The sequence below is a fragment of the Aulonocara stuartgranti genome, assembly GCF_965226115.1.
Source record: "Aulonocara stuartgranti genome assembly, chromosome: 15".
In the NCBI taxonomy this organism is placed as follows: domain Eukaryota; kingdom Metazoa; phylum Chordata; class Actinopteri; order Cichliformes; family Cichlidae; genus Aulonocara; species Aulonocara stuartgranti.
In genome coordinates this window covers 620,001-636,219 of record NC_138951.1, presented here as the reverse complement: position 1 = coordinate 636,219, position 16,219 = coordinate 620,001, and the positions used below count along the sequence as shown (strand labels likewise).

The window sequence follows — 16,219 nt, the reverse complement described above, 5'->3', positions numbered from 1 at the left end:
CCACCATACAAGACTCAGAACAATGGTGTGATGGTAAAAATGTGCTGACATGTACGCGTGTTCACAAATTCCCATTTCTTTCTTTGAGAAATGCACGTGCACACCTGCATCTTCTCTGCAATCAGCCACACACTGCAGAAACGATCAGCACCGTCGGGAAAATCTATGAATATGCAAAATCACGGCTGAAACAACAAACACTTCCTCCCAAACAGCTGACGTGCACAGTTCATCCTCTCTGCATTAAGTGGATGCCATGAGTCGTTTCCTTGGACCTCCTCTCCTGTCTCACCGTGCAGTAGATGCCCAACGATCCCTGGCAGTTTACATCTTCCTGCGCTTTAAACGGCCGTGAGGAGGAAAACGCCTCCGGGTGGAGAAGTGTTTGAAAGCAGGAGGAGGACTCTTGTTTCTTTGTTTGCTTTACTCCTGAGGTCTGCTGCCTCATTTTCACAATTAAAGCTGGAATTGCTAGTGGGTGAGCTGGGTTAACATTTGAAATCCAGAGCCATGAATCACAGTTCTGATCCTCCGCCTCTTTATAACCGGAGGATGTGATGCACAGACTCCCGAGACGAATAACTTTCATGTAGCTCATCTCAAATTTGCCTCAAATCAAAATATACAGAATATCTCATCTTCTATTCTCAGACTTGATTCTCACAAGTGAAACCAAAAAGGAAAGAATTATTGTTGTTATTAATTATTATTACTGGACACTACCGTCCTTCTTTACTCAAAAATGTTTACTATTTATTTGTTTTTTAATGTTTTATGAATTTATTCTGTTAGCTCGCCGTTTTATGTTAATTTGTACTTTCAGTCTAACTCCTGGGAAAAGGGCTCGTCCGTAGACTTCCACATCCGAGCCAAAGCCAGCATCCAAGGCCAGCGTGATCGTTCCCCGGACACTAGAGGGCAGTATTGTTCCACTGACAGCAGAGCTGATGATCATTTCTCAGAGAAACTCATGACGGGAACAGTTTGCAATAAAAACTTCCACCTTATTGCAGAAATAACAGATTACAATTGAAAAATACTTTTTACTGTCAGTGTTAATAAAGCCAGAGTCCAGAAAACCAATTTATCTCATTGTGTTTACTTAATTAGGTTTCTAAGCAGGGAATTAGATTTTATATCATTAATTAATAGTTGGTGCTTCAGCAGTTTCACCGTCTGATATATAAAATCATCTGATCTTGTGTCTGCTCTAACTGGGAAGCTGAGCAGTTAGCAGCTGTGTAGCAGCCGAGTATTCCTAAATCTAGGAATACTCGGCTGGACTGTGAGGAAAACAAAGTGCTGCCTTCATGTTCCAGCCAAACATGCATCAAAGTGCTTTCCACATCATTTTCAAACTCTTCAATTAAACCAGTTCTCCAGTCTCATTTGGCCACTTTTTATTATACCGACACACAAAAATATATTCAATTGCACTTCTCGAATTCTTTTATTTCACAGAATGGCATGTAAATGTGGTTAATAGGAAGGACATCACGGTCAAAACATTCTTTGTTACTTGGAGACACAAAGTGAGGCGGGGCAAGATGGCGGAGTCTGTTCTTCTGATGACGTCACAGTTCAAACTGGAGTGAGCTGCTGTGGGAAAAAAATGGTTGACAGGTTGAGGTAAGCAGAGGCGGCGCCCCGGAAGCGTTACAGTTTGTGTTGCCGCCACAGGCGGCTCATGGGGATGGGGTTGAATCTGCCGCTGCGGTTGCTCCTCATGCCCAGGTACTGCCTCAGCAGCTGGTTGACCCGTTTCTGACTGTTCCATTTGCGGGCAGATTTCCGGACGCCTATGAACCCGCCGTAGCGCTTCTGTAGCGGCCTCATCGATGAGCCCAGCAGCTTCCTGTATGCGTGGCGCCCTCTCTGAAAGCCGCCAAAGCGTTTGGATAAGGCGATGCCCTCTGAACTCTCACCTTCACCGGCCTCTAGCTGGCCATCGCTTTCCACGTTCCTCTCCTCTCTGGGCTTCTGCTCTTCATCCGTCAGACTGAGATCCAGACTCTGCAGGCCCTCCCCCTCCTCAGAGGATCCCAGCAGCGATGAGTCATACTGGACGCTGCGCTGCTCGAAGGGTGTCTCATCCCGATCCCCCTCCTGGAAACGCTCCGCAGCTGTCGACTGCACCAGTTCACTGTCAGAGTTCAGGTCGAGAGAGGTCAGCTCCAGCTCCTCTCCCGTTCTCTTGAAGAGAGCGCCTCCTTCAGAAAGTGTAGGATGGAGCGATAGCTTCACAGCGCGTTTGCATACGTCCCACGTCAGCGAAGAGGAGATGCGACCCTCGCATTCCAACAAACACACCTGCAGAGGGAAGAGAAACAGTGACGTGGTGAGGCGATCCGAAGGGGTCTTTTTGACGTTTAACTGATGAAAACACAACAAAGATCCCAGAGACTTTGAAGTCCCCTAATTACTTGCAGTCATTCAAGCGCTAATCAGGCTTAAGAAAGAAGGTGACAGTGAGGATGCTGAGAATATTGGGCTGGCAAATAATTGCAGGTGTTTAGTCCACACACCAGAGCAACGTGACGGTCGAACGTAACGGTGCTGACAAGGCCTGAAGTATCTCCGTTTTCTACAATCACAAATTTTCTTTCCTTAGAACATAAATCATGGAAAGGACAAATAACGGAGCAGAGAGCAGACGCTCTTATTTCAAGTCTAACACACATAAACTGTCTGTCTGTCTGAACATGTGCGTGTTCCCATTGATCTCTTACTGGTTGTTTCCTCACATTTCCTACATTCGAGCGCTGCTTAGCAAACATAGCAGTGTGATATTTCTGACCTGATATTTAAAGAGTTTTAGCTAGCACTGCTGTTATAGTTGCTAGTTGTTAGGAGTAGTGGTAATTTGGATCATTATATTTATTCAAGCTTAAAGCTACGAGCAAAGAATCCTACAAAGAAGGATTGTAAGGTTTCCTGGGGTGAGACGGTGCGCTTTGTACTTCTTTAGAGAAATGCAGAAGGACAGCTTTTGCAAAAAGGATGTAAATGGCTGTGGTGACCACATATTTCAAGAAGAAGACGGTTTTGAATAAGAGAGGAAGGCGCACAAAGGTGCAGTCTGAAAGAGATAAACTGCAAGGTGGTGTAAGGGGTGCGGTAGCTGGGGTGCATTGGATGGCAGCCTGCAGCATGATTCTGGACGAGAAGGGGAGGTGAACCTGGTGGTTGACTGAGGAAGTGCGGGGAAGAATTCAAAGGAAGAGGTAAGCAGAGAAGAAGTGGGCTAGTCCTCTGAGGCTAGACGTGTGACAAAGACAGAGGTGGCAAAGGAAAAGGCTCAGTGAGTTTTATGTGAAGCTGGAGCCTAACGAGGGAGAAAAATTAGTTTATCTCGGAAACTGAGAGGATGGCTGAGGAATGCAGAAGAAGCGTAAAAATAGAGCTCCAGAAGGAAAACACTTGATGAGCGATGCCAAGAAGAGTTGTTGAAGCTACGTTAAGTAGAGCGGTGACAGTCATTACACCAGAGCTCTTCACTGTCTCTCTTTGCTGTTGGTTCCTTTTGGAGCATTTCTAACAGAACATCAAACTAAAACAATGGTTTGCTGAGTCTGTTACTTAGCACTAATTAGCACTAGCATGTTTCTCGGTGCATTTTATTAATTCAGCTAGCTATCCAAGATAACTAACGTTAGCTGATGAATAACTCTCCAAACATTTTAAGGTCACTTCTGGCTCTAAAAGACAAACCCTGCGCTGCCTACACCGCTAATGCTGAAGCTTCAAAATGAGGAGTGGCTACATCCACCCATTATGCTGCCTTTGAATATGACACACGGTACATGTATGAACATGTTCACGGGGAAAAAGCTGCCTTTTGTGGCACAAAGTTAGATTCATGAGACAGAAAATGATGTGGCCCATAAACGAGAGTCAGGTAATAATTATGTGTTTTTTTGACTAGAAGCTGAACTGTTTATATTACATCGAGTGAATTCAACTATTTCTCATATGAAAAAGTCTGATGAGACTAATGACTGCTTCTCGAGTCCCCGAGCTGTGAAAATATGCACTGAGTTTATAGCCAAAAAGAAAACAAAATGTAAAAGCTAGCCAGTCATTTTAATCAAATAGCTTTTCTTCTAGTCAAACAGCCAAACACAAAATAATTGTATGGCCATGATTTTATGGCATTACTATATTAGTTTTAGTGCAGGCGTCAGCTGAACTAGCCTCCTTTTAACCTTGATGACTCGGGTGTCACAGAAGTTAATGGGCCTGGTTCCTGCTGTGTTCAGCATATATGATCTGCGAATGTGACACATCCATAATTTGACAAATGTGACATCGACTATTGCAAAATGATTGACAGCACAAAATTGGAGAAAAGTGCGAGGCTGTTTGAAGGACAGCAGGTAAATTATGTCTTTTGCTGACAACTATTTATTTCCGAATGACTCTTCAGCTTCAAGACGTTGTTTCCGCTCCTAAAGATTTGGAACTGAACTTTTCTGTATAGAGCGAAGTTTGTCAGCGCTGATTTCCACCTCGTCTTAATGACTTTCCTGTCATAGTCGTGACGCTTGATAGTCTGACTTCAAGGACCAATGAAGAACATTTGAAGTGCATTTAAAGCTTTTTTGATGCAACAACGGCTTTTCTTGTTTAGTAAATCCAAATATATTTATCACCTATATCTTGCATCCATATATGGCTGACAGTAGGTCACTGTATTCTTCTCTTTCACCCTTTCCCAAACTCCCAAGCTTGCTGATTTCAGTTTGAGGTAAGAAGCAAATCCCATTTACTCGTCAAATCTCGCTCAAACGAGATAAATTGCATTGTTATCAGAAACCTGCTCACATCAAAGGAAGCAGAGAAGAGGGAGTTCTGCTGTGAATCTATCAACAGAAATTAATTATCCATCGTAAATGAAATGAGCGCACCAGGGGATTCTCCGCAGCGGATCAATGGAGCAATCTAAAGGAGTTTATGAGCGGAGGAAGTGCGTGCATGCACACAGTCCACGATTTATATACTCGTGAGGACAAGAGGATAAAACGGTTGAGGAAATTCTCCAAGAGGAGCTCGCTTCAAAGGCTTAATTCTCACAGAGGAGGTGGGTCAGGGCTGGCTCTTAAATACAGTGTTGAGATTTTGATGTACTAAATTCTTTGAACTGATCAGAGAAGCAGCAGAAAAGCTCCTACTTTGCTACCTAATCTTGGGGTGGACAGATCAGAGTTTAAGGCCCACCTTGATGCCAAAGGCCATGTTATGAGCCAGCTTGTGCTCACAAGCCATCTGCAAACATCTTATCAAAAGAGTTGTTCCTGTGAGGAGTGACTGATAATGGTGTACGTGACGGAGAGCCAAAGAAGTCACACTTTGCCTGCTGTGTGATGTAGTGCACAGATCCAGTTCTTCAGGGAAGATGTTCAGGTAACAAAGTCCCGCTGAAGAAATCGAACCAATGTAAACCTTTCCAAAACGTTTCCATCAGGGTGACGATTAGCGAAGGGTATCGCTATCAATAGTATATCAATATATCATATCATCAAAGTTGATATGAAAAAAGAGAGAAAACAGATGAAAGAGAAGGACTACACGATCTGTCAGCCCCAGAGGAGAAATTCACTGCAATTTAAAAAAATCCTGATTCTCCAGCAAGGAAATGTGAGGAATACGGGAAGGTCCCAGCCTGCACCTTTATTTACTGCATGGTTTTCTTTACATGTGATTGTATTGTAATTCTGAGTATTTGTGATTTATGGTATAATATAATATAATATAATATAATATAATATATAGGGTGAAGGTAACGGTGGTCCCCGTGGTAATCGGAGCACTAGGTGCGGTGACTCCCAAGCTAGGCGAGTGGCTCCAGCAGATCCTGGGAACAACATCGGAGATCTCTGTCCAGAAGAGCGCAGTCCTGGGAACAGCTAAGATACTGTGCAGGACCCTCAAGCTCCCAGGCCTCTGGTAGAGGACCCGAGCTTGGAGGATAGAGAGAGAGATGTGTGTGTGAGACATTCTTAAGTGAAATGTAATATTCCTGTATGAAAAAGCAGCACTATTGATGATTGATTGATTGATTGATTGAATCTTTATTTTGAACATGTTGAAAAAGTATAAAAAAAAATATATATATATATATATAAAGATTCAAGATGATAATTTGTTTCTTGAGTTTCCACCAGTAAAGCCATTGGACCCAGCTTGGCTGGAGAGCTAACCACCTGGGACACCACATGCTGTGCAGCAAAGTCAGAACAGCTGTGCAGTGTAGCATACAAACCACTGCTGGGACCAAGAGCAGAGCTGTTCACCTTGTTCTGACTGTTTTGTGTAAAAACACTTAAACGTAGGCTGATAGCATACAGTAGCTAACTTAGCTAATGGTCCAGTTCTAACAGGGAGTGTGGCAGATCTCTACAATGTTCAGCATGAGGCCCCCAGGCCTCACAACATCTCTGTGCAACAATCAAAGGTGCGTCAGGAACCAGCTGTGGCTGTTTGCAAATACGCATAAGGGAAGCAACGCCCACACTTCTGTCGAGCAATGAGACAGAGTAATGATTTTAACTGGACGAAAGTCTGGCAGCTAATGACAAACACAGACAAAGTAACCCTGGTTACACTCTCACCTTCACACAGCTGAACTACAAACGAGAGCAGGCAGGAAACTCCGTGACTAAGAGCCACATCACAGGTAATTAGCACATATGTAAACAAAAGCTGGCATTTAAAAAAATGACAGTAAGTAATGAATGTGGTGGTAGAATCTGTGTGTGTGGGTACGGGCGCGTAGGTGTGTGCACAAATAAATTAATGGGTCCTGACATTATAGCAAACAGCGGCGGCCTCACGCACACACTCTCAGTCTGGAGTGGGAGACAATGGAATTGCTCCGTGGATTCCATCTGTGGCTCAATGGGATGGCGGCAAACACAATGAGGTGCTGATCAAATGTGTCAGTCAGCGATGTAGGCCCAGGCTGATGATACTGAGAGGCAGTCTATTACAACTTCCAAAAAGGTCCCAGCTGTCTTTCCTCTGCATCATTATCAGCTAAATTAGCCGTCCTACAGCTATTCGTGGACACCCACCGACTATTTTTACCCACTGATTTTTCTCAGACTGCTTGGAATGAGATTCTGTGCCGCGTGGAAATTTTGGGTTCAGTTCGGAGAACGATCACATCCTCCCACTGTAGAGGCCGGGATTTCCTGATGGTCACAAAGAACTGCACAGGTGCTGTAGGTACTCACAGAGAAGCAACACTAATCCCTTCTGCATAAAAGTGTCTCCATCATGTCACCGTCACTGTGCATTGCGTGGCTTTCTTTAGTTTTAACCCAACGCTATGAGAGAAAAATAATAGGAAGTATTTTTTTTCAGGTTTTAGGATGTTATGTTAGTCTAAGTCTGGCTCTTATGACCCAAGTGTGTGTGTGTGTGTAGATATTTTGTTTGGCACTAACCACCCATTATAACACTAATTGCCATTTGTGCATTGGCACAGAAAGAATATTGGCACTCTGCTCTGACACCTGTCCACACAGGAGATGATAAGCACTTCCAGCATAAAGAGTGCTGTCTGTCTTCTGTCTGTCTATTGTGGGATTATAATATTATCTTATGCTATGTTATACCCCTAATTAAAGATTGTGAAATTATTATGTAGTTTTAGTTTGTAGTATTCTCCTGAATTAGAGAAAGGTGATAACTGTTACAGTTATTAGGGTTAGCTGAGTTATAAGAAATACTGTTTTCAGAGAGTCAGGACTTTTTCTGATAGTAGAGGAGACAGAGCACATTCCACGGGAGCTTCACCCCCACTGTTGTTGAAGGCAGACAAAATAGGGAGCCAAGGCCATAAGTCAGGCTCACTAGGAGTTAGAAAGAATGTGAATGTTTAGGTTTTTACGATTAGGTGGGGGCCACTAGAGGCTATAAGAGTTTGAGTAACCCTCCACCAGTTTGAGATTTGCTGTGTCCCTCTGCATGCATGTCTCCCCATCCAGATGGTTTATGCTCATAAAGTGTTGAATTGTATGGAATAAAAGAGTGTTGATTGAGCATTTATACACCGAGTATCCCCCCTAATTTTGGTATGATCCGAGCTCAGGCACTAGGCGACGGAGCACAGCATGTGAGCGAGGGGGGAGAAGCTGCTGCCTGCGAGTTTGCTGTTGGAGAAGCGCAGACAGAGAAGAGCTGAAGTTCGACCAAGTTCCGCAGCAAATCATTCGTACTGTACAAATAATGTAAATATGACGGTGAATCACAAAAGATTGATGTCAAACTGATCACTTGACCCATATTACTTTACTTGCTCTTCGAGTGAATCAACAAATGGCGAAATGAAAAGCCGAACAACAACAATGCTGTTTCTTTAGAGAGTCTCAGCTCACATGTGTGTTTATTTCATATTTTCAGTTGTTTCCCTCCACGGCTAAATAAAGCACAGAATTGGTTTGAGTTATGTACTGATGAACACAACAATGGACATAAGGAGCTTCTTTCAAAGAAAAAAGGTAGATGTTATTTTATATATTATACTTTGTATGTTGTTCAGTATATTTCTATGCAAAACAAGAGGAACAGAGAGGGAGAGAGAGAGGAGGACAGAACAGGGAGGGAACAAGAGCAGGTGAGTCACCTGTTAGTCACATGTTGTTTGCCCAAACTCATCAGAACATGTATCCAGTGCCTAGTGTAACGTTTTAGATACCGTTTGTTACTTTTCAAATTCTATATTTATTAAGTTTTGCAGCTTGTTTGCACAACAAGGCTAAATAATTATTGTACTTTGGTAGAATTAAAAAATAAGTGTAGTGCAGGTCTATGATGGTTTTTAGTGCTGCTATCATCTAGTTCTGATTCTGGTTCTGTCTTGGTTAAGTCCTCAGTAGTCCTGATTTTGAACTGTTGTAGTCCTGTTTTAGTTCTGGATCAGTTCTGGGTCTGGTTGAATTGGGGTTTAGTCCTCGTGTCTTGATACAGCCCTGACTTTGTTCTGTCTCGCTGCTTAATTAAAAAGTTAGTTTAAGGTGTCCTGCATATGTGACATATTTTTTCCTACATGAAGAGATTCTTTTTTGAACAAAACTCAAAACAGCCTACCCCCCCCCATCCCACATGCATACTACCCTTTACGGCTAAGCCCCGGGTGTATAAAATGTCTGGCTCCGCCTCTGGAGTCAACGGTATCCATTAGTGGTGCAGCGGATTACGGTTGATCCGAAATCCGAACCGATCCCACTCCACGGTTCGGTACGCACGCGATCCGAAGATTCGAAAAAGAAAAAGAAAAGTACGCGTATGGTGGCGTGGTCAGTCTGTCCAGCGATAGTTATGGCCAGCGCTAGCGGTTCAAGTGGAGGAGCAGAGGAGTTTGCGGTATTTAAGCAGCCCTTTGCTGCCCGACCGGGCAAAGCTATTACAGAAGCTGCTGGGGTGTTTAGCTGCAGACGGGAGGCCGTATTCTGCTGTGCAAAACAAGCGGTTTAAACTACGATGAACGTGCTTGAGCCACGCTATGATGTCTCGTTGCGCGTCCACTTCAGTGACAAGATCGCTCCAAGCATGTATGAGCAGGAGAACTTTAAAGTTATGGCTGAACTGTTCCAACCATCTTCTGTTGCTCTAACTACAAATGGGTGGAGCTCCAGGTCAACGGAAAGCCACGTGACCGTGACCGCTCGTTATATCACAGCGGAGTGGTAGATACAAAGCCCTGCACTGCCCTGTAGATTACATTAGATTAGATGAAACTTTATTTATCCCTCGGGTGGGTTCCTCCGGGAAATTCAGTTTCCAGTAGCACAGCACCGACAGAAGTTGCAGAATGTGAGCAGAAATATACCAAATATACACATTTATAAATACAGAGAATACAAAAGGGATAAATAGAATAAACAGGAATAAGAATACAAGGGAACAGCACATTTCAAGTATTGTGAGTCTATTACACCGTTGGATATTAGCAAAAACTATTGCACAGGGAAAAGGCGCTACAGCTACTTGTTCCCCCCTTGTTTCCCCCCCTCCAGCGAGCAGTTAAACAGTTTGATGGCGTGTGGGACTTTTTAAGTCTGCTGGTCCTTGACTTTGGGAGAAGCAACCTGTCACTGAACAGACTCCTCTGGTTGTTTATGGCCATGTGCAGAGGATGCCCAGCTTGGTCCATAATGTCCATATTGCACCTTAATTTGTTTTTATATAAATGAGTGGAATGAGTCTTCAGTTGTTTTTTAATAGGCAAAAAATACTTAAATAAATAAACGGCGAGTCAAATTTGTCTTTTTTTTCTATTTTTGCTGATCCGAAAATTGATCCGATCCGTGACTTAAAACCGTGATCCGATCTGAACCGTGAGATTTTTGAGCCGTTGCACCACTAGTATCCATGACACACAACGTAACGTTTGATAATGCGTCATGTGCAAAGGCATCAGCTCCAAGAGCCGTGCTTGGAGAGTGCTTTGCAGCGACTCTGAAGAGTCGACTCCCATTAAGCGAGAGCCGGCTCCTCACTTAATTTATCCTCATTTTTTTTCACATAGTATCATTATGTGAAAAACAGAGAGGGTGAGAGACATGACAGTCAAGTGCAGTGTGTGTCTGTCCTCTCAGTGAGTGAGACAGTGGACAGCGGTGAGGAGGGCTGTGCGAGTGCATCGCAAAAACACATAGATATGCCCGACACCCGTAAACAAAACAGCATCTGGCTGCAGTTTAAAAACTTTTTTGTCTCGACTTGGTCTCAGTTTAGGCGGTCTTGACTACAAGTCTACCATGTACTAAATAAAAGTGGGAGGGAGGGTGGGGCACGAAAACAAGAACGAACAGCTGGGGGGAACATGTGTAGATGAGAACTGGAAGGAGCGTTTGGAAATTCAGATACTTCAGTTCTAAACTGGTCATAAGTGTGAATGTGAGCTTGGCTGGTTGTCAGATATGTCCCCACATCATGATTTGCAGAAACTTCAGTTATCCCCTGATGTTCATCTACCCAGACAACACAGACAGGTTCACTCGGGACAGGCACAGAGGGACGAGGAGTCACTGAGCCACACGTCCACACTTCACCAGTTAGTCTGACATGCCTGGGTTTGATTCTGAGCAATGAGGCAACAGAAAAATGACCGAGCCACACGAGGCTCCAACCTAGAACCCTGTCACAGTGATAACCACTGCATAACCGCCCTGCTCCCTGCACGTCCTTTCCCGCAGTTTCAGCCTGCTTGCTTCTTCCCGTCACCTGTGCAGGTAATAAAGTAATCAGCAGAAGCAGCTCCAGTGTCAGCACTGTACAAAGTGGAACATGGTGTCATTCATCGAGACTCTGCATGAGCTGGTAAAAATCCTGCAAACGCACACTTCTAGAAGACTTAGAGACTTAGAGCTGTTTATTGTCATTGTGCAGTTTCTTGCACAGCGAAATTGGGTAGCTGGACCACAAAGGTGCTAAAGTAAGAAGAAGAGAAACCAATATACAACGAAGGCGGAAAATAAATAAATAATTAAATAAATAGAATAAAATAAAAAACAGTGTATATGTATACATATGTGAGTGGAACTATATACATGGTGTATGTGGAGGAAACATTGAAACAGACTGGGACCAAAATAATTGCACAGAACATGGAAAGACTGAGATATTGCATATAGATGATCCACAGCAGTGTCAGGGTGGATGTGTTGGGGAAGTCTTTACACACTCTTAGCTTGCATTAAGAGTTCTGACAGCCCGGGAAGAAGCTGTTCTTTAGTCTGTTGACTAATAATAATAATAATAATAATAATAACTTTATTTATAAAGCGCTTTCAATGTCCCTTTGTGACATGAAATCTGGATTTCTACTATTCTTAATTATTGTTGCCACCACAATTCTGCTCTGCATGAAATATTTTGGATGGATGTTTTGGTGACTGATTGAAATATGCTTCATACCTTAATTCTTGTGAAAAAATAAATATTCTTGCTGTTTTTGAGGTGAAAACACAACAATGTAAATGGTTGACAGCACACAGAGAAAGCTTATGCACAATGACAACCAGACAACGCAAAAACACAACATAAGTAGTTACATTACAGAGCAAACAAAGCACACACAGGACCATCGAACTGTACACGATGCGTTACAAAGACACTCTAATCAATAACTCACTGGATCACCATCATGGCCCCATCAGGGTGCTGATGGCTCGCTGCAGCTGCACACATGCGCCGCGGTGTTGACATGCATTCACACAGAATTACAATGATACACACATGTGCTCACCATGGTGTTGAAGGTTTGTTCCAGCTGCTGTTGCTGCAGGAGCAGTCCACAGGCCATACATTGCCCCTGACAGTCACTGCATCCAGGGGTGAAGAGACATGCCAGCAGGACCACCAGGCACCACAGAGGGATCTTCATCGCTCAGCGCACCCAGACAGGCAGCGACAAAGAGGAGCCCAGCAAACAGAAGAGTTCAAAACAAGGAGTCAGCAGCTGGAGGATCTGGGAGGTAAAAGCTGTGGGATCTGGGTCCAGCCTGCAGGGAGAGAGAGCGGACAGACTGACAGGAATACTGCATGAATTCCAACTCGCAGGGATAATTTGGTGGATTTGGCCGGCCAGTCGAAGCGTTGGTGGTGGGAGAGTGTTCATCAAATAACAGGAAATGGACAGTGTGGGTGGAGAGAGAGAGAGCACAACCTGAGGCAATAAATGATAAAATGGGCAATTTCCAGTGGACAGGAATCATCCTGTGCAGGCTGGAGGGTTGGATCGCAGATCGAAATCATACACCGCAGGCTGGAGATTAGTAAGAGCCCATATGTGCCTCCACAGATTAGCTTGAAACTACAACACAGGTCATTTCCTGAGGCAGCAAGAAATCCGCACACAACAGTGATTGGACGATGATAAAATGGGCATTAGAGTCAATGTTGAGGCAAAAAATATGCTAGCAGTGAAGAAATGTGTGACAGGACGCGTGCGCAGGCTGAGGAAGAATAACCGGTGAGATAGACCCCATCATCTGGTGTGGGCTCTACCTGTCTGACCCCCATTTATTCTGCCACGCACCACCGAATCAGCCAATAACAGCAATAACAAAGAGAAAAACAGAGCAGCATAGATTGCTGCTGCTTGATAGAAATATTCCACACTCTGTCTGCAGGCTTAAAGCCGGCACCCAAGGCCCTCATGCTCGTGTTTGCCAAACTATAAACGTTTAGGAAACATGTTCTCTGTTATACATATTAACAGCTTTATTGCTGGAGCTGCTCAATCTGTTGACCTTAAAGGAGAGGTCAGAGGTCAAATAAGAAATACTAATAATGAAGTACTTGCTATATATCGACGATACACACCACACTTGTAAGAATCACAGTTTGTAAATTTGTCAGATTTCCCACCAGTAAATCTTTAAGGTCAACTCAGGCTACGTGCACACCGGCCCGGATAGATTAGAAAACTGCGTTTTTGTCTGAAAACGCTCCGCGTCCACGTTTCAGTCGTTTTCACAGACTTGTGCGTCCACATTGAAACATCTGAAAACACTTACGTACCAGTCCTGCGCATGCGTGAAACGCAAGAAGATTCGGCCTGCCTCATTTCTGTCTGCGGCTTATTCACTTTCGTTGAAATGTGGAGGAAAAGCAGCGAGTTTTTAAATGGACTCACAATGAGCTGGAGTTGTTGCTGCGAGTAACACAAAAGCACAAAGTTGCAAAAGCGAGTGAGAGTTTGAAGAAAAGCTCTATGAAGCACGTGCAGACTGATGTTAATCTTTAATAGGGCTGTCAGTAATTGGTCACATGACTGCATCACATGACTAACACGCGTCATCGTTTTAGAAACTGCGTTTTCGCTGTCCACACTGCGACGCGACAGCACCGTTTTGAAACGTATTCGTTTTCGAGAGCGTTTTCAAAACACTGCGTTTTTCCTTGAGGAAAATGTGTCTCGGTGTGGACAGGAGGCCAAAACGGAGAGAAAACGATGCGCATTAGTGTGGACGTATAAGGTCTTAAGATGCGAGCAAAGTTTGGATTGTACACCTCGACAAAATGTTACCAGGATTCAACCTCTCACGCTATTACGTTTACAGAGAGAAGGACACGTATGCAACCAAAAACATAACCTGCTTGGCAGAGTTAAAAACCTTACAGGTGTATGAAACTGAAGGGGAGCACAGAACCACACAGTCACGTATGTGAATCAGCAGAAGGGAAGGAGGATATTAAGGACGTTCAGCCGTTTTCTCGTGCTATTAGATGCGCTGCTGGTCTCAGTCTTTAAGTCTTTACTAGCTGTTTGCACGTGCACGATTACTTAGGGGGTCGTGGAAGTTTGGGGAAGGTGGCAGACCTGCAGAGCAGCCAGAGTCACAGAAGACTGGGACGATGTTCCTCTCCCCGGTGGGTCTCCTCGGTTCCCATTTACAAACTAAAAGAAGAGGAAAAGTCTACCAACTGTGTTCAGACGCGTTCAACAAAATCAACAAAATGAGCCAATATTTTTCTTAAAATGATCGATTTTTCCCGTTAGATATGTTTTCTGTGTTCTCGTGTGAATAGAGTGGGAATCACCGCTTTCTCTTTTTATTTACATTTTAAACAGCGTACCAGCTTTGTGGGAGTCGGAGGACAATATTAGCGTTTCCACTTTGTTACATTTCCACTCGTAGTCAGCAGCATCTGAAAGCAGTCATGTGTGACTCCGGCCCATTTACACAAGTAGAAATGGTTTTATGGGAAGTCATTAGGGTAGCTGTTTGTTTGCTTTGCAAAGATCACTTGGTCGCCTGCTGACTAAGCCCATTTCAGATAGTTAGGCTCTCCTGTAAGCAGCTCTTACAAACGAGTAAACCAGGAAAATGTGATGGCGTCGGCCTTCGACAGGCGTCAGAATCACAAAGATCCACCTTTCACACATTAATTATATTCAAACAGCGTGTTCATGTGAATACTGTTAGAAGGAGTTTTGTTCACATCATTAATAATAGTTGTAGTGAAATGTTTTGGTAACTAGATAATGGACCGCCACACATTCAAAGGCTCATTAAAAACATTATTATAATTTTTAGCTGGGGCCTGAATATCTGTGAGGTCGAGCAGCGCAGCATTACATGCAGATATGCAATCTATGTAGAGCAGTCCCAGTGTTTGCACCGTGTCAGGACAGGGTTACATAAGGTCAACCCCGACGCTGCGGCGTCACTCGTTTGAGTCAGGACGTTTCAAACTGACTCAAAAAGCCTTGAAAAGACATTTTGTGAAGAAGCTGTTTGCAGTCAGAGCCGCACTTCGACTCATTGACAAACACATTTACAGCCTGAACAGAAAATGTTTGAGCTTTCTTCACATGAGTGGTTCTGAAAAGTTGATGTAACGAACGCCGCTGCGCCGCTCGGGGCGTGCAATAACCCACGTGTTGGCGAACGGGCGCACCAAACGAATTTTTGAACTATGACAAAGATGCTTTCTTCCCCACACGGTGACTTGCTTTGATTTAAAGTTGTACAGAAATATTTGAGATCAGTATTTGATGGGGGGTTTTCCTGCGCCTGCTTGGTGGTGAACAGGCTTCCTAAAAGCTCTGATGGGGATAAATTACCACCACTCCTTGCTGCTTTGGCCATTTTGAATGAAGGCTATTACTTTGTGGATATTAACAATTAATGGACCGGGCGGTCTCGAGATTTGTGTAGCAGATGTAACAGTGAGCTGGCTGTAAAGATTTGCACGGATCGGCCAGTCACAGGCGTGATTGCCGTCGGTGTTTCCTGCATCACCTGGACACCTCTTCCCCCCCCCTTCGCGCACCCCTTAATGCCCTGCAATTCATCTCATTAACAAAAAGTCCAGCGCCGTTATTTGCATCTCTAAACAGGTTTTAGGTGGAGTACACACACGTTGTATATGCCTCAAAGCGTAGTGTTTTTTATGGTGTCATTCCCGTACTGTGGTCACTTTCATATCGTTTGCTTCTGGTGGGAGCTCATGCATATGCGATTTGTGTGTCTAAAATGAGTTAATATTTCAGCAAATGCAGATCCGGTGCAGCCATGTGGAAATGCACACAGAGTTAAGCAGTGAGTTCAGATGTGTGTCGCCCTCTCGTTTGCACACAAGCCTACGCAGCAATGTGTTAAACGGCTTTGAGAGAACTGTTGTTGTGATTCGCCACCATATTAAATACCAATACAGTTTGTCTTAAGATCACAACGTACGTTAATACATCACCAAACAA

At 43.9% G+C, this 16,219-nt stretch overlaps 1 protein-coding gene across 4 annotated transcripts in view; it reads right to left on the bottom strand.

Annotated features, from left to right (window-relative positions):
• Window positions 1–1,414: 1,414 nt before the first annotated feature.
• pnocb (prepronociceptin b) overlaps window positions 1,415–16,219 on the bottom strand; it is a 36,440-nt gene continuing 21,635 nt past the window's right edge. For all 4 annotated transcript variants that reach the window (XM_082505823.1, XM_082505822.1, XM_082505821.1 and 1 more), the window contains exons 2-3: window positions 12,257–12,512; window positions 1,415–2,310 (exon numbers count right to left, since the gene is read on the bottom strand). In XM_082505823.1, the coding sequence (XP_082361949.1) occupies window positions 1,657–2,310; window positions 12,257–12,394 (792 nt within the window). In that variant the 5' untranslated portion in view covers window positions 12,395–12,512 and the 3' untranslated portion in view covers window positions 1,415–1,656. The remainder of the gene's footprint in view (window positions 2,311–12,256; window positions 12,513–16,219) is intronic.